This window comes from Anopheles coluzzii, chromosome 3, assembly GCF_943734685.1.
Source record: "Anopheles coluzzii chromosome 3, AcolN3, whole genome shotgun sequence".
Classification (NCBI taxonomy): Eukaryota; Metazoa; Arthropoda; class Insecta; order Diptera; family Culicidae; genus Anopheles; species Anopheles coluzzii.
The window spans coordinates 45,406,200-45,425,937 of NC_064671.1; the positions used below are offsets into that span (position 1 = coordinate 45,406,200).

Below are 19,738 nucleotides of genomic sequence, written 5' to 3' on the forward strand. Positions count from 1 at the left end.
GGTCATAAAAAACTGCGTAAAATATGATGATAGAAAATACAAAATAAAATCAACGTTTATGTATTCAAAGCGTTTTTTTTTATTTAACACATTCTTAAAAATTATCATTCAAACCTAACTGGATATCTCATCTGTGAGCTTCCGGTCGCGAGGCAAACAAAATGTAAATTTAAACATTACACGACAGAACAAATTAACCTAACCCATTATCGGATCGCTGCACAATTGCATTCCAATCGGTTTAGTGGTCAATTTATTCCTATGTAGGGGATGCATCATTCCATAGAATCCTAATTTTGCTAACTACCCACAAAAAAGGATCCAATGTACATCGCTTATCATCGCTCTATGTGTGTGTGTGTGTGTTTTTTTTTCTGTACCCCCACATATTGAATGCGTTTGATCATTCACACGTTCATTCGCGCGGTCAGCCACAAAGCGCCGATGATGACCGAGCTTAGTTTTGCTGTTTATATCGGTGTCAGGAGGCTGATAATTGAATTTATGCAAAATCGTCCGTTTTGAAATTAAATTGCCACAAAGCGGTTTTTTGTGGTTACGGTTACGGTCGATTCGCGCAAATGAAACGAACGGACGGGGGCCTGTTATAGGGACATAAAGCAATATTTTCAGAAGTAAACTAAACTCCCCCATTGAATGGTCGTGCATGAGCAGAAATCACATACCGTAAAGGTTCAATAGAATAGGGGAGCTTGTGAACGGTATATCATAAATTATGAATTACAATAATTTTGTCATGCCCGGGTTCATTTTATCCCGACATATAGGAACGATGCTTGCCATCTATTTCAAAATGTACGCGTTCCGTGTTGATTAAACAACGAGCACTTCGCGCACTAAAAAGCCGTTTGCAGAGCTGTCGTTTTGCTTAGGTACGAAATTTATGCTGAATTTACCATTATCACTTTATGATGTGAAACGTTGAAAACTGAACTATAATTTGCTGCTTTTCCAAAATTATAAGCTGATTTCAATTCAAGCACACAAGCCGTTGATGCAAGTAGAAACCAGTGGGGAAAACGTTGTATTAAGTAAGCCCCACTCGTTTACCATTTCGTTCGAAATGAGCGATCTTTGATGCAATTTCGGGCCCAAACTTGTACAGTAACAGAAAGTGCGCTTTTATGTAAATATATTCCCAATTTGGCTGCACTAGCCTGCAATGTCGAAAACGGTACGAACACGTGCAGCTTAGACGATACACGATCAGAGCGGAAAGTATGGAATGTGTTCAGCGTGTATTGTTCCTACCCATCAGTAGAAGCGACCGGCGACTGGTAAAAAGCAAAGACCCCCAATAAAACCCATTAGCACCCATACGGTTGGGTGTGCTTGGATCCCGGTTCGAATGCAACGTATGGCAACGTTCAAGCGAACTAGGGAACGGGCGTCTCCATTCCCGAATATCCTCCCGAACCAAATCACTTTCCGGTCCTTCTCGGAACGCCGGGCTTTAGTTTGAATGGTCTTAGAACATGGTCCACGCGGTGCGCAATTTGGGGTGCACTGCTACGTTGCTACGAGGACCCCTCCCCCCCCCCCCCCCCCCCCCACTCAGGGTAGAGAGGGCACCGGGCACGGCGGAGGACAGCGCACTCATTCATATTTAATCTATTGATGAATATGAAAACTTTCAACATTTTCAATTATACTCATTCGTTTCGTACCATAACGGCACGGCCCCGGCACCGATGCCTTGCTGCTTCGGCTTTTGGGGCGAGCGGATTCGAGCCATCTCCATGAGCTATTCATGAGGTTATGAAATTTTGAATGACTAATGGACTAATATGGTGGCAGTAGGGGGGTGTGCTTCGGGAACAGCAACCCGGAGCCACGTGGGACAAAGAACCATAATCTCATCTCACGGCGCTTTATCATAGCGGAACGGTGGAAGGAGAACATATTCGTACGGGAGAAGCCAATCCTGCAACGACACATCTGACAATCAGTGTTTCGAAGGGGGGGGGGGGGGGGGGGGAGAGAGAGAGGGATACTGGCCGGCTTTATCTGGACCTTTTTAACTCGGCTGTACGGTTCGAAAAGTACGGTGTCGCGTTTGGAAGCTTTCGGATGCTGCACGGATGCTTGAAACCTTGAACGATCATGGTCGTTGGAGTCCTATGTGGTGGAATGATGCTTTGCTCTGACGCAAGATGCATTTATTATGCGTCTGCAATGAGTATAATCACTCTGTCGCATCATCCCGTGCCGTCGCGTTGTGTTGACGCACATGACGCATGATGTTTGGATTGATTTTATTAACAGCCATAAACGGGAGGCAGGAAATCATGTGGACATTTTTCTTCCAGAAAAATTCAAATGGAAGATGAATCAAAATATTACTTTTATAAAATGAAAAAAGATTAAACTATAAACTATGGATAAACTATGGATTAACATCCAAAAGAGAAAGAATAAATATTAACGAGTTTTTCATCTATTTACCTGACATGTAAACTATGTCAACTATCAAAAAGGCTAGTACAATGTTTTAGTAATACAGTACAGTACTTCTATCGTGTATTACGAGAAACCTTATGTACTTAAATTTACTCCCATTCGTCGCTTTTATACATTGTGGAAACTATTTCCGACCGTGCTACAAAGTAGCACATTAAATCATCATCAGCTCCGTCCGCCATTTTATTTCCATCGTCTTCAGCTCCACTTGGGTTCTGCAAATTATGTACATACGTTCTGTTACATCCCCTAGGATGATAGGATGCTGGGAAGCCCAACCTAACTCGACAGCCAATTACACTCCGGACGGGTTTCACTTTGCCTCTCTACCACACGATACTACGCCGTTTAATTTTCCCAGCTCAAGCATCGTGAACGCCCTTTTTCCGGTTCGGTCCTATAAATTAATCTATCCTTTGGTGGGAAAAAACGGATCCCCTTTGCTCGTGTCGAGTGAATCTGCTCACTCGTTCTGTCCGCTTGGCGTACTAATTAGTACAGTGAGAGCGTGGTTTCATCCACACATCCTTCCGCTTGTGCCTTCCTTCCTTCCTTCCTTTTGGTGGTGATGTGTAGCTTGGTGTGTTTGTCGTTTGCCCAATGTCTTTCCGGAGACTCCCCACGTCGACGTTCGCTCACTAATACGTTGGCAAAACCATGGCAACATCATGGTGGAAAACATTGGTATAATCGTTCTTTTCCTCCCTTTGTTTGCTTGCCGCCTTGCTACCACCACCACTATACTCTTCCGTTTTTCCTTCTCTTCAACACCCCCTCAGGCGCCTCCAACCTCCCTCTCATCCCCCGCATCTCTCGCTCACCATATTCATCTCATTATATACCTCACACATTAGCGCACGTACGGGTTGACGGCCGATGGAAATAAATGGCAAATGGCTCTCTATCCTTTCTTCCACCTACTCACACACTCATACACCGAGGCGCATGATAAACACTTTCTGGCGTCGCCTTGCCAAAGATGCTCTTTTTTGTTGTTGTTCGTGGGTTTGGGATGGTGTCTCCAACACATCCTTCGTAGGGGAGATGATGTCTTCCGTTCCTTTCTTTCTTGCTTACGGGGTAACTTCTCTTCTCCACCTACTGCACTCTCTCTCTCTCTCTGCCTCTCTATGCCTCTCTCTCTCTCTCTCTCTCTCGCTTGTCACACTTCATCTAAAGCCGGTCGCGATTTTGTAGCGAGGGTTTTTGTTTCACACCAATACACACCCGCTACAGTAAGCATTTCTTTACTTTCGTACCATTTCACTAAATGGGACGCTAAACCAAGCGAGGAAAATGAAAATGGGTGGTACGAAGTGCTCTCTCTCACTCTCTCACACTGATTATCTCTCATTCATTCTTACGCAAACCCGGCTTGCCATCATCCCAACGTAACTTTGATTCATTTATTCTTTCATCCCTTCGTACATCGCTCGCTGGAAATAATCTCTATACTATACTGCATCCATCGTTTTGTCTCGATTAGTCGTCTCACAGCCACTATCACTACTACCATTAAGCGAATGAGTATCTCGTCTCAGTGCGCTTCCGTTGTGTGCTTCTCTATCGTGTTCTCCTCCATCCCTGCCCCTTTCCGCAGCATCATGAGCATGGAGAACGAGAGCGATGGTGCTTCGTTTAATTTGCTGCTTTAATTAAGAGTGACGATGATACACACAGGCGAATGCGCCTGACTGAGATGGAAAGTGAGCATTAGCGCATAGTCAGCAGATTGCCTTCTAACGGAGGGACGCCATTTTATTTCCTTTTTTTTATACCATTCAGTTTTATGTTCTGTATTGTTTTGCTGTAATTTATGTATTACTGATGCTACGTGTCGTTTTATTTATAGTCATACCAATTCCTATTTACTAATGACAGTTTACTCATTCTATGTACTCTTGGCTTTCATTATAGATACGAACACTCAACGGAATCGACCATGGTAACTCTGGCTAATTTATTTGCTGTAACCAACTCCACTACTTTGTTTCATTACAGGTATGTTTTTGTATTACGATAAAAGTGTATAAAAGATTGTTTTAAATTGTTTTTTTTTTATTATATTTTCTCGTTCTAGTGCAATTGAACAGCACAGCACAATATAATTCTCATTCGTTCTGTCCTTGCTTTCACACCTTCGTTCATTGACGTTTCTACTAAACTGCTAGACAGGTTTCCTTAGCTGGAAATTTATCACTTAGTACTAAAACAACCTTCGAGTGGACGACACACGCTCCCGTGTACGAAATATCAACTTAAAAATGGTTTGGGTTGTACAGCCTACAAAATATTTCGAATGTTTCAACAACTACAATATACGTTCCAAACCACGGAAAGGGAAACAGATTCCTGCCGAAACCCGCTCGCTTTACACAGAACAAAGCACGAGAAATGCACACAACGATACCCGCCACACGAACCCTGCGCTCCGTTCTATCCTGAAAGGGAGCGTTTGCTCTAGCAGCAAACGCACAAGAGCGTCGAAACTTAACAGTTTCACCAGGAGCACAAACCTGACGTAAAAATACGATTTGACATAACCGATTGCGACGTAAAACATGCGCGCAAAAGAAGCAAGAGCTAGTGCGACACGATACAGATGCAGGAAGCAGGAAGAAACACAGATAAACAGAAGAAATGCAACAATTAAGTTCCTACTCTAAAATAAAGAAAAATGAAACATGAAACATAGATAAAAATATACGTTATAAACGAGAGTGTAATAATTGTACTATTTAGGCGCATGAATTTATCCCAAAATCGGATTGTTCGATGTTTTTTGGGAAGTGAAACGAAAAGAAGATGAGATAGAAAATGAAAGGAAAAGATACACACCCCCCGAGACGCATATACACACTTGTGAGTAGGAGAGAAAAGGAGAAAAGAAAAACATCAGCAAAAAAATCATGTGAACGCAAATCGTGATCGTGACAAAATGTAAAGTTACAAGAGACTGAACGTTTGCCCTGGCGGTGGCGGCGTTTGGTTGATGATTGTGTTTTGAAATATTAGGAAAAAACAACCCTTATGCTAAATGAACATGATCAGCATAATGCATAGTTCTACTCCTAGACCTTATATTTTAATGATCAATTCCTTACGGTTGGAGCGTTTTTCCGCCATCGGAACCTACTAGCAGGTCTCCGGACTGTTTAGCGTGAAGACCACTTTGACCGTGCGCGATTAATCCTTAAAAAGGGTTTAGGATCTAAGCTATAATGATGTGTCATTCTGCAGTGTGGAATAATCAAATATGACGTAAAACATAAACACCCAAACGTCGCCACACACATGGCAGACAGAACAGTTTTGCACCTCGCTTGTTCTCATCTCAACACAAATTGAGATGAGACCTAGAATTCTACTTACTATAACATTTAGTATTAAGAAAGTTACACTGGAACCGAAGTGAAAAGAAAGTTCGTTTCCGAATGATTAAATGATAACATAAGCTAAACAAATACACGCAAACAAAGCGTAAAATGATGTGTGAGACAATGAAACACTGATGAATAAATGTATAAAGTGATGGACAGGAGAAGCTGCAAAAAGAAAAGCACAAAAGACGAATAATCATGACGAACAATGCCATACGATGTGTGTGTGTGTGTAATTAAAACGAAATCAAGCAGCAGTATAATGTAAAAGCACCATTGAACATAATGATATCAAAAAGGCAGCAGAAAGATCGAGATCGATCTCATAATCCATCTCGATGATAGGGTTTTGATTCTTGTACCATACATCTTTGCGCCGTTACCTATCTTTTTGCTGTTCTCTGGGCTAAGGTGTAGAGAGTTTCCAGCGCCAAACACTTGACAGAAAGATCCATGAACTATTAAACTCTACTCTTTGCACGTTTCCATATTTTGATGCGGGCGATTTTCGAAACATTGCAGCATAAACAACAACCAACTGTTTCTGCGCGATCAACAACACAGTTTGGACCAGCCAGTGGAACATTCCAACATCAACTTACCACCGTTTCACTCAAGCGGGCTCTTTGGGCGTCAACAAGATAAGCATTGCGATCTTATATACTATTGTAGTCAGCTTATCGAAATGCATAGACATATTTTATAAAACGTGGGAAAATATAACAAAAAAATATAAAAATCATAAAACAAAACCAAAAAAATATCGAGTGCGTAAAATAGATGAAAGTTAAACATATGCATACATACCCTTTGAATATTTATTATTCATTGACGATCGAAGAAAATCAATTGATCTCTAACGACTATATTCGTCACCCACAGTGACAGTGATCGAGTGCGTTCGATCGTTGCTTGCTGTGCGCGTACGATCAGTCGGCTCATGTGCAAACATACAATCCATGTGCAATGAAACATAAAATTTGTTCGCTAATGTTGTGTGCGATAATTAATCGGACAACAGTTTGATATTAGGAAATAGGGTAAAATTGAGCAATGAAACAGACAGAGGGAAGGTGTGCTGAATATGCGAGGAGGCTCACCGTTCCTTTTGTCTCTTTCGTGTTGGTGTGTGTGAACCGAGTGAACGGGGGAGGCTATAACTTTCAAACCGTTCTGCTGAAGTCGACAGCAAAACGGATTTAACGTTGTAGGGATTAAAATTCATCAATATTTGCAGCTATTGTTTAGGAGATAAAAGGGAATTAGCAGAAAGGGGAGAAATGATTCGATTGAGCCAGCGATTGATATGAGATATTTTTTTAGATTTACTAAGAGCTAAAGAAGACGGCAGTCATACGGCCAGTGGCTAGGCGGTAGCACTAACTGATGAAAAGTTCCTATAATGCATTACCCGCATTCTTCGAGCCGATCGGGAATGAGGGTGTGCGACCATTTGTCATTAATATTACAGACATTACATTACACACTCACTTCAACGTGATTATGAATCTATTATATGATACTACTAAACAAACAAGCGTATGTATAAATGGCTATGTTTCGTTTGATAATGTTTTAAGTTAGTTTGTGCAGTTTCCAATAATGATTCGATGCATGTAGAGACGCAACTTTATACGCATACCCTGCCCCAACGTGCGAGGGATCTTACCGAATCTAGTGATGATGATAGCTTCTGCCTAGAGCAACTGCTTTACACGGTCCAAACGGCAGGAAACACAGTGCAATGTATAAAAAACTATTGGAACTTTCACACCAGTGCATCGAGAGAGTTTAATTTGCCGGATCGAACTCCACCTACTTAGTACTGTAACGAGCGTTGGATTTTTTTTAAGACAGCATCCTGCCTGTCTGAGATAACAATCTTTAATAATGGATTGTTCACCAAATTGAATCGTTTCGTTTATAACGAAAATGTTCGCTTTACTACTCGAAGAGAGATTTTATTCGATGTATAAATATGAATACAAAAGGTTTGTTGGTAAAATAAACCAAAACACCACTGCACGCGATCACCAACACACGTAGGCACACAATGAAAAACAAAAAAACACACTGAAGGATTGTTTCGTGAAAAATAATTTACTGAAACTACCAAAATTGAATGTTACACAAAAACATGACAATTGATACTCGCGAAAACAACAATAATAGTTTATTAGGTTGAATAGAGAGAGGACAGCAGCATGTTTGACTGTTTCAAAAGGTGGCTAGGGTGCGGACATGTAATGGCAAAACATGCATAACTTTAAATGAAACGAATTTTGTTCCTATTTGAGATTGGAGAGAAAACGATAAAACACAAGTGTGAGCAAAGAATATGGCAAACATAGACAAAGAAAGAAATGCAAAAATAACCATACAAAACCGGAAAACCGTAGCAATTCATGCAAATTAAACATCAAATCATAATGATAAACAACACACACAACCACATATAATCAAACATTTCTACAACCCAATCCACTTGAACTGAACGCCGCGCGCAAGAAAAGGTCAGAGAAAGAGATAACGAAAGATAAAAGAAACACAGAAAGACTCGACATATCATGAACGATTACTTTTGCCCTCGCATTAAACAAGTGAAACTAAGAAAATTTTTAAACCCAACCGCATTAAAAAAAGTGAATCATTTAGATGAGGGAAGCCGAAGAAGAAAACGTTCTTTCATGTGTCAAATGTCAACCAACATAACACACTATTGCTACTACTAGTAATATTACTGTTACTACCAATACTACTACTTACTACTATTACTACTAACAACTACTCAACAGAAGGCAGCAGAACAGAGATCAAATACCAGGGCTACTTTCTTCGTTGCCGTTTATTTCCCTCAACTAACCTGTTGTGATCTATACTCCTTGTTTTAAGCAAGTTCAAACCCAAAACTCCAACAACAAACCAAACGCATCCAGTGGAAGGCCAAGACTAAACCGCGCTTAAAAAAGAAAACAAACCTCTACTACAAAGTTCCTGTTCCCTTGCTTTTTGGCACGCGATCGCAAGGGGTGTGATCGGTGCTCGTGGGGAAATTGTTCAGTTTGTTATTTTAACATATTTGTTAGTCTTATTTTAAAGTCGTTCGTTCAAATTTTCCTCAGACAAGAAAAAAAAAGAACCTTTACAATACTCCATGTCAAATGATGCTTATTGAAGCGGTATTACTTCCGACACACTTTTTCAATGATTGGCAGAATAAATTATAGCATTTCACAATGATTAGATGAAACATGATGTGTGAGCGTGATGGCAGAGGATTGCCGTAGCGTCATAAATGATGAAAACGAAAACTGAATTTGAAACAGTTCAAATTTTCACTCGGGAGACACTGAAGCTACCAGAAGCAAAGTGTTGTTTCTTCCATGGTGGGTGATTTGAATTGATTCCAGTTTTCTTCCAGAGGGTGAGATAGTAAATATGTTTACTCGACGTCATCATGTTGCAGGTCATTAAACTCGATGCAGTTTTGGATTTCAACAATGTCGTTAATGGCAGCGGTTAAATCCACCCCGCCCTCTGTAGTCAACCACGAGCAAATGTAACCCTAGAAAACGCAAAGGAAAGAGCAGCAAAAGCAAATGTTAAAAAGAAGATAAGAAACAAACACACTAACCTAACGAAAATGGTAAAAAGAGTTCCTATAAATTAAGTACTACTAACTAACAATACTCACTCGCAACACGCAGTGACTGTTTATGTTTATATTTTTCGTTGATTTGTTAATTTGTTTTCCTGCTAGTTTTGCGTTTCTTTTTTAAATTAGTTTCTAACACCATTTTTTTTTTACTTTTTATTTTCCTGTTGTCTTTTAATACGGTCGGTGAAATACTACAACGTTACTTTTACATTTTTGTAACCCTTTATCAATATACAACAAAAAGCAGAAACACTGATCTACGATGTAAGAATTATTTGATGAGTTTGATGTATGAAAAATTGTAAAGATAACATTAAAAATATGGTGAAAAGTAACTATTAGCTGTAGGAACCGAATCGGTACAGTGAGCCGCAAATTGCCCAAAAGTAAACCAAAAACGAATGTTCTTAAATCGTTTTACGTAACACAACCGTCGTGCAGACAGCATTTGATAATGGTTTTATGTTGAATACTTTCAATCCAATCCACAAAACGACAAGTGTATGAAGAGTTTCTTCAGTATAAAGACACATGTAAATCAACAATCAAACCGGCACTTAAAAGAGCAAGTGAATTCAATCAAACAATTACAGAAGAGAAAAAAACAACCTACGAAATGAATTACAGAGTAAACATTACCGGCAAATGTATGCTGGCAGAAAGAACTATGGTTTAAGATAACCTCTGTAATATTGCCATTTGCTTTCACCTTCTTCACATGCCCTCCTGATCCTTCACCATCAGTCAATGTCAACTAAACTATACCGCAGCTAACGCTAATAACGAGCCGGAGAACATTTCAACCCAAGCTTACTTATTCCAACGAGCTGAAGAAATTCAAACGAAATGCAACGTAACAGGACAATGGTCCTTACAATCTAGCACAAAGGAGGGGAGATACGTGGATGAAATGAAGCATACACACACACACACAATTGCAGAAAAAATCTACTTACATTGTATAAGATATATTGTCAGATGTAAAAGAAGAAAAATAAACTTATTTGGTAGTCAAGATCAATGTTGTGTGGAGCAAGTTCATTTTTGTCATTTGTCATAAAAGCATGATAGTAAATGTACAAAGTAAGCAAATTGGGTATTGAACAATGGAGAAATTTTCCTATTTGTTGCCTAAGAATCGGCGTTATTGTGACATGGCCCGGTCAACCTTGTTTCTACATGGCCAGGTCAACCTTAGCAACCAGGAACCGAAGATATTTAACATAACTGGTTAAAAACATTCGTGATTAGATGGACATATTTTGTGGACATCATTTGACGGTACTGTTCCTAGTATGGGGAGTAGTATTTAGTGTAAAAACGGAGCGATCTCTAATTTCTCGTTTTATATTTTTTCCTGCATTGCTCTACAGAGTAAATATTGTTTATATTTGTGCTTGAAGCGTTTAACATGGTTCCCTTTATGTTCTATACGTTTTTGAAATAATTACAGGCAGTCTCCGATACACACGGTACCTCTTTTAGGAGGATTCGGAGATACGCGTTTATTTGTTTAATTTGACAGTTCTTTGAGCAAATTTTACTGGTTTGACACATAAATTGTCAAATGCAAGGCAATTTCTCTTTATATCGAATCCGAAATACCATTTCAAAAGGTTAAAAATATATTCAGTTAGTATGCTATCAAATAGTTAACAAGGAAGATAAAACCACCCCCTACTTGCAAAATTATACGAGAATTAGTGATATTTTTGCTGGAAATAACGAGATTCGACTTACGCGGAAATTCGAGTTAAGCGGTTTTTTAGTGGCCGTTTTTGGTCCCCATTAACCGTGTATCTCGGGGACCTAATGTACATTGTTAGATAGGGGAAGGTAGGTATGCAGAATATTATCTTAAACTCATGTTTTATTAGAAAATGTGTTGAAAATTTTAAGTTTCTATAGATGTTTATGTTTTTTTTTTCATGAAATAAAAACATGATTTTTTTTCGTGCAGTTTTGAAATGTCCGGGTAAGATGGACACCTTATATGGGAAAGATGGACATCATGAAGGGTAACCATGAATTCACCTGTAGAAAACATTGAAAATTGAAGGGGTTTATAGTATGTTAACATATCCCATGGATTTTCACGTCCTAGTACGTACCATAAACCAATTCTTGGCCTATTACAATGACGGTTCATTAAGCCGTTAATTTAGGAATTGTTAGCGCCACTTATAACACCTCGAATAATGTAGAATCTTAAACGTTATCGACATATCGGGCACTTACAGCTTAAGTTGCACCAGCTTACAGCCTAGAACTTCCCTTTAGAAAATTACTCTACGGAAAGAAATTACTCCGCGACCAAAGCATGTTTGTGGGACTTGTTGATAGATGAAGCCATTTTTCCATTTAAAAATAAAAAAATACAATAATCAAAACTCGCACACGAAATGTCAATAGGATTAAAATTAAGACTAAGTGGGGACATTTAAGAAGATTTATTCGATTCGATTGAAAAAAATCTTCGTGTATATCTTGAGTTATCTTCCCGTTGGAACATTAAGAGATTGACAGAGAGAGATTGACTGTCAAACTGAGTGGTTGTGCCTTCCTCGTGCTCCTGATTTTATACGCTGTTTTGCCGTGTTATTTCTGGAATCTCAACATTTGCAACAGTGGTGCTGCTGAGTTGTTCGTACTGGCTAGTGCGTGCCTTCGATTAATATAAAGCTGCTTCTGTTTATTCAACATTTTTGCCGAGAAAGTGTTTGGCTTCGTTTCTGCTCCTGTCACTCATCAGATTGTGCTGAGTCATCATTATGCAGTGCTCAACCTGCAATGCACCCACCGATAGTGCTAATTCGGTGTCCTGTGCCGGTGTTTGTGGTTCCAAGCATCACACCCATTGCACGGGGTTGTCCCGTGGTTCTACTCGTGAGCTTGGGCGTAATAATCAATTGTTGTGGTTGTGCAAAACATGTCACGAGTTTCGCATTGGCACAAATTCACTTCTCACAAGTGAGATAGCAGCCCTACTCGAATTGGTGAAAGCAGATATTCTCACCACAATTGACTCATCTCTCTCTTCTCTTAGATCGGCTATCAAGAGCGATTTGCTTCCTGAGATCCTCGCTCTCGTTGATAAGCGAGCGCTAACACCCATATTAGCTAAGCCGTCTGTTAGCAACGCATCGCGATCGCACACATCCACTAATGTATCGTCGCTCAATGCCACAAATACATCCAGAACGACTAAAACAGCTTCCGCTCGCCGTACATTTACTAACTCAACGGAGCTCACTGATGATATCCAAGCTGCGAACGATACCAACACTGTGGATGATTCTGACAACTGTAACGACTACAATCATCGTACTAAGCCGACTAGTGATGTTAGTGCTGGAAACTATCGAACAAATACACAAGCATCTTCTGATCCTGTTTTGAACCAAAACACCACCAACACGGGCATAGCCGAGAAAGTATGGTTATACTTCACGAACATCAAATCGCATGTCTCGGCTGATGATATGCGTGTGTGGCTTAAAGCTGTGCTACCAACGGACGATATTAATGTTTACCGTCTCACGAAAAAGGGTGTGAACCTGGACTCGATGTCCTTCATATCGTTCAAAGTGAGTGTTCCTAAATCTCTTAAGGAGCTTGCGCTGCAGTCTACTATTTGGCCAGTTTCACTTACTGTTCGGGAGTTTGTTGCTCGTGGCCTACCAAAGCAACGTGTACATGAAAGGGCTCGATTTGACCCTTCTGAGCTTATTTCGCAGTGAAAATATAGTGAAATAGTGAAAATTGCTCTTCAGCTGTGCCAAAAACTTCCGCTCATCCGGATCATTTTTTGGAACATCGATCGCCACTCCCACAGCGCGTGATTCTATCACCATCCCAGATGACCGAGATCCTAGAGGCTATTCAACTGGAGTTTCCTCCCACACCGCCTCAGTTATCACCGGGGGTGGGGCTTCAATCACAATCCAATCTCAGCAACACGAACCGCTCACCACAGATCAGCCCGTTTGCCAAACGGATAGCTCACAATTAATAGACCCATTTGTGATATATTACCAAAATGTTCGAGGCCTTCGCACCAAATACAATGAATTGCGCCTTTCTGCGAATGAATCTGGGTTTGAAATGCTTGCCCTTACTGAAACCTGGTTAAATGAATCGATTCCATCCAACATGGTCCTTGATAGTGATGCCTACAACATATACCGCTGTGATCGAAGCAGGTTAAACAACGAACGTTCGCGTGGGGGTGGTGTGCTACTTGCATGTTCCGTTCGATATCCTTCTGTGGCACTTAACATTAATCAACCCACGCTTGAAGCTTTATGTATACGTGTTTCTTTTTCTAAGTTTCGTCTTTATGTGGGGATTGTTTATGTGCCACCGTATTTGAGCAGCGACCGCAACTATTTCGAATCCCTTTCTGCTTTCATCAGTGATGCATACATGCAAATGAAACCGAATGATCATCTTATCCTTCTGGGTGACTTCAATCAACCTGCGTTAGAGTGGTCGCTTTCTACCGCAGTAAGGCCAGATTCATCTTCAGCTATAAGACATTATGTACCACATATTTCTTCGAATACATCCAGTTCCTGCTTTTTGGATATGTGCATGAACTCTATCAGCTGAACGGGGTGCATAACCATTTAAATCATTATTTGGACCTGGTGCTCCCCAACTCTGCTGCAGCTGCTTGTTGTTCTGTGTATCCTGCTTCGTCACTGCTCCTGCCCCAGGATGCCCATCATCCTGCTCTAGAAATTGCGTTACCGTCTTCTTTATTTAGGGCTAGTAGGGTTATGAATGTATTACCTTCTGCTCCTAATTCATTGAGAGTTCGTTATAATTTTCGGCTCACAGACTATCGTAAACTTAATTCAATTCTATCTCGTTCCGACTGGTCTTTTTTTTATCAATGTACATCGGTCGACGAGGCTGTCCAATCGTTTAATGCTTTGTTAACCTCTGCACTCCTTTCATGTACACCTATTTTTCGTTCCCCTCCTAATCCTCCCTGGTCCAATCGTACTCTTCGCAACCTGAAAAAGGATAGAATGAAATATCTTAGGAGGTATCGTCTGAACCGATCTGCTTTCAACTTTCGTCTATTTAAGTACGCTGCCTCTGCGCATCGACTATACAACAGGGCTTGTTTTGAGGCCTATTCGAGTAGACTGCAATCGCGTTTCCGTTCTGATCCAGCATCCTTCTGGCAATTTGTTAGGATTCGAAGAGGGTGCAATACGTTACCTAATGAAATGGTACTTGATTCTCGAACTGCCTCTACGCCTGTTGAGATCTGTGAGCTATTCTCTGCACATTTTTCCCAAATGTTTGAGCCACCGGTTAGTGACCCTAACCTTATTGAGGGTGGGCTACTCTACACGCCAGAGAACTTAATTAATCTCTCCGATATTTCGGATAGCTCTGAAACAGTTGTACAGGTGTTATTTGGGTTGAAACGTTCTTTTACTCCTGGTCCAGATGGCATTCCTGCCTCTGTTTTAATAAACTGTAAGGACGTGCTTGCTCCACACCTTGCTAAAATTTTCAACCTTTCACTTTCTCTTGGGGTTTTTCCTGCTCTTTGGAAATCCTGTTGGCTTTTTCCGATACACAAAAAGGGATGCCGTAGCATTGTTTCTAATTATCGTGGGATAACCCAAACTTGCGCCACAGCCAAAACTTTTGAGCTATGTATCCTTCCAACCATACTTCATAGTTGTAGTTCAGCTATTAGCCCTAAACAGCATGGGTTTATGCCTGGTAGGTCTACTTCAACTAATCTCATGTCTTTTATTTCCAATATTTTTAGATCTTTTGAGGCCGGTACCCAACTTGATGCAATATACACTGACTTTCATGCTGCATTTGATAGTTTGCCCCACTCTTTACTATTAGCTAAACTATCTAAACTTGGTTTTGGTGATGGCATTATTAGCTGGCTGTCCTCATATTTAAGTAATCGATCATGCAGGGTTAAAACCGGGTCGTACTTATCTGAGGAGTTTTTTTGTACGTCAGGTGTCCCTCAGGGTTGTGTGCTAAGTCCACTTCTGTTTTCTTTGTTCATCAATGATGTTTGTAATGTTTTACCTCCTGATGGTCATCTCCTTTATGCGGATGATATCAAAATCTTTTTACCTGTGTCTTCTTCTTCTGATTGTCTGAGACTTCAGCATTACCTCAATGCATTTGCTCATTGGTGTTCTTCCAATTTACTTCGCCTGTGTCCCGAAAAATGTTCTGTTATTTCTTTCTCTCACTCTCTTTCTCCTATTTTATTTAACTATACTCTCTCTAGCGCTTCCCTCTCTCGTGTTATGTCCATCCGTGACCTTGGTATTATACTTGACTGTCGTCTTAACTTTAAACTGCAGCTTGATGAGGTGCTACTAAAAGCAAATCGAACCCTTGGGTTTATCTTACGTTTTACCTCTATTTTTAGAGATCAAAGCATCCTAAGAATCCTTTATTGTGCTTTGGTAAGGCCTATTCTTGAATATGCAAGTATCATCTGGAATCCTCCCACTATTGATGGCTGTTCGAGAATTGAAAGCATTCAGCGCCTCTTTACCAGGATTGCCTTTCGTCGTTTGTTCGGTGCTGCCTCACTACCTCCCTATGAAACGCGATTGCAGTTATTCAATCTTCACTCCTTAAGCTTCCGCCGCCAAGTGTTTCAGGCTTGTTTTATTGGTGGCTTATTACTTTCTGCTACTGATGCTCCTGATTTACTCTCGTCCATCTCGCTGTATGTTCCCTCTCGTTCTCTTCGTCCACGTGATCCTCTGTCAATTGAAACACGTCATACTCTTTATACTTTCAATGACCCTCTTCTGTCCTGTTTCAGGTTGTTTATCCAATTTTACTATCTCTTTGATTTCGACTCCTCTCTTAACTCTTTCCGTAACCGTAATTTTTCTTCTAATTCCCTTTAATTACTCTCCTTAGTTTTCTATTACTCTCTTTTTTTTTTTTGTTTTTGTTAAGTTTATGATAGTCTCTACGCTCTACTCTTGTTTTTTTTCTTTTCTTTTTTGCTAGGTCAAGACTAGGTTAGTTAGGTTTAGTTTTTCATGAATTATTTTGTTTATTTGTTAGTATTAAATTAGTTTTAAGTCTATTATATTTAGCCTTGATGGCGGATATTGTATGAAATAAATGAAATGAAATGAAATGTACAGGCGGTCCCCGAGATACACGATTAATGGGGACCGAAACCGGCCACTAAAAAACCGCTCATATCGAATTTCCGCGTAAGTCGAATCTCATAATTTCCTGCTAAAATATCACTAATTTTCGTGACATTCTGTCCCCAACCACGAAGCGAATCAGACGTGATCGATACGCGCTCCAAGTGGATGGATTTTTTGCCGGACAACAAGCCACTGACCTCGACCATACGCACTGCAAGAGAATACGTGCGAGAACGATCGGAAAGCGATCTGTGCTTAGTGTATAGTGCGTACAGTGTGTAGTGCGTAGAGTTGTGTGCAGCGCGTGTATACGCGCTGCGTGTGTACTGTTGTGTAGGTTTGTGAGTGTAGAGCGCATTCGTCGGACAGGTGCGTAGCGCTCGTTCGTCGTGTACTCTCGCTCTCGTGTGTCTATTTGTGGTAAGTGATCCTCTCTTGTTTACCTATCCTTTCTCGTCACACAGTTTGGTTTCTTTCTCTCGCTCCGACTCTCTCATGGAGGCGGAGCCGATGGATGAATCGGAGGAGGGCTTTACTACAGTGAAGCGAAAAAGTTCTGATCCAGGACAGAATGCGAAAAAAAAGGCTAGTAACGAGCCCTTACCTTCAACGTCCCGTGATCAATTGATGGGTCAATCGTTGAAGGGGAATCCCAGATTCCGAGCGTATCCCGCATGTTATAACGGGATACATGATGTATTTTTCATGCCGAAAAATAAACAGCTCGATGTAAGAGCAATTACGGCATCTGTTTATAAAAAATATCCTGGTGTCTTAGACATTATTCGCCCGCGTCCAAACAAGCTGCGGGTCACCGCAAAGGACCGGATGCAAGCCAATGCTATTGCGGCCGATCCGTCCAATACGGAGGATTACCGGGTATATATTCCCGGTGGATTGGTGGAAGTCGTCGGTGTCATTGATGACTTAGATTACCCCTTAGAGGACATCCTAAAGTACGGACAAGGGGCTTTTCTGCACCAATCTTCCCCTCGGGTAAAGGTCCTTGAAGTTAAAAAACTTTACGCTTCAAGTGCGGTCGATGGAAAGAAGGTTTTCCGTGAGACTTCCTCACTCCGGATCACCTTCGAGGGTACAGTCCTGCCAAACACGCTGTACATTGAAGGACTCAGAGTGCCCATCCGTCGACCATTTGTGCAAAAAATAGCATGCTGCACAAAATGTAGCCAGATTGGACATTCAGAGCCTTACTGCACAAACTCCTTGAAGTGTGGCAAATGCAAGGGATCGCATTCAACATCCGAATGCAAGGCCGAAACCCAGAAATGCATTCACTGCAAGCAGGAATGGCACGAAATGTCGTTGTGTGCTGTGTACCGAAAAAAACAATCAGAACACAAACGGGCCGTCTTGCAGAATACAAGAGGATCGTACGCCGATGTTTTGAAGTCGACCTCAAGTGTGAATCCGTTCGATAACCTTTCCCTATTGGAGGGTAATGAACCGTTGCCCAATCTGGCACCATTAAATGGAGTTAAAAGATTGCATACAACACGGGTACCGAACAAAAAGACAATAAAAAAAATTATTAAAGCTTCACCCAAAAAGGCACCTCGACGTCACGACAACGCGACCCCACGCCAACCCCAGGGCTCCAAACCCCCCCGTGACGCTCGCACCCATCCACGTTCCCGTAACCCTTCCAATCCCAGCAATCTGGCGTTCCCTAGCGAACCCAGATCTTTCTCCAGGCCATCTCTCCCAAGCCTGACAGAGATTTTACACTCTCTCCTTGACTCCCTCCACCTCCCGGAACCCCTTACCGGATTGATTCCCCTGGCATTTCCTTTCCTAAGAGGAATGGTCAGGCAATGGTTATCAAAATGGCCATGTCTAAGTATGATGGTCCGCTTGGATGATTAATGCCTCCAATGACTACTATACTACAATGGAACTGCAGAAGTTTTTTGGGAAAAATAGATTCTTTTAAGGTATTACTAGGGCAATATAATTGTAATGCATTTGCCCTAAGTGAAACTTGGCTCTCACCCGATAAAAATATTACCTTCCCGGGATATAATATTATTCGTCAAGATCGACATGACCCAACTAGCGATAGGCGTGGTGGGGGAGTGTTAATTGGTATTCGTAGCAGTCACAGCTTCAGCAGAATACCCCTCCCCACACCCGAGGTAATCGAATACGTCGCGATCCAGGCAAAGCTAGGGGATCTTGACGTTTCTATTGCCTCAATTTATATCCCACCGGGAGCCAATCTGGATCCAAAGAAGATCAACAAGGATCTTGAGACAGTAGTAACGGTACTACCAAAACCATTTTTCATCCTGGGCGACTTTAACGCCCATGGATCAGATTGGGGTTGCACGCATGACGATAATCGTGCACCAATCATTAGGGATATTTGCGACACACACAGTTTGACAATTCTAAACTCTGGTGAAGCAACTAGGGTGCCCTCACCTATGGCACGACCCAGCGCAATAGACCTTTCTCTTTGTTCGTCGTCTTTAGGGCTGGATTCTATGTGGAAGGTAATCCAAGACCCGCTTGGTAGCGACCATCTGCCAATAAAGATCTCGATTATCAAGAGGAGTCGCACAGTCGATCAAGTCCCCGCTAATTGTGACTTAACGAGGAACATCGACTGGACGAAATACGGCGACCAAATGACCGCTTTGCTAATCCGCGTAGAACCCAGTTTCTCCGTAAATGAGGAGTATGCAAATCTCGTTATGGCGATAAACGAGTGCGCCCTCGGTGCCCAAACGAGGCCGCCCCCCCAGGCAAGGATTTTTAAAAGACCACCCACTCCTTGGTGGGACGCGGATTGTAAAGCGGCATTCTCAGCGAAGCGGAAGGCTTTTGCCAGGTATAGAGACACCGGTTCCATGGATCTATACGTTCATTATAGAGGCCTGGAGCGTAGGTGCAAAAACTTGCTTAAAGCAAAAAAAAGGTCATACTGGCCGAGGTATGTCAAAAACCTCAAGCCTTCCACTTCGCTAACGGAGCTTCAGAGCATGGCGAAAAGGATGCGCAACAGCAAAGCAACAAAC

The 19,738-nt window shown here is 41.4% G+C and overlaps 1 protein-coding gene and 1 long non-coding RNA gene across 2 annotated transcripts in view; both read left to right on the top strand.

Annotated features, from left to right (window-relative positions):
* LOC120956611 (uncharacterized) overlaps window positions 1-10,540 on the top strand; it is a 70,857-nt gene extending 60,317 nt beyond the window's left edge. Inside the window, exons 3-4 of the long non-coding RNA XR_005751864.2 lie at window positions 4,399-4,482; window positions 4,562-10,540. This is a non-coding gene — a long non-coding RNA (uncharacterized LOC120956611). The remainder of the gene's footprint in view (window positions 1-4,398; window positions 4,483-4,561) is intronic.
* Window positions 10,541-12,041: 1,501 nt separating this feature from the next.
* LOC120956209 (uncharacterized) lies at window positions 12,042-13,259 on the top strand. Its single transcript, XM_049608338.1, has 2 exons — window positions 12,042-12,489; window positions 12,566-13,259. Exons 1-2 carry the CDS (start codon window positions 12,449-12,451, stop codon window positions 13,257-13,259), a joined length of 735 nt encoding a protein of 244 aa, XP_049464295.1. The 5' UTR covers window positions 12,042-12,448.
* Window positions 13,260-19,738: the final 6,479 nt, after the last annotated feature.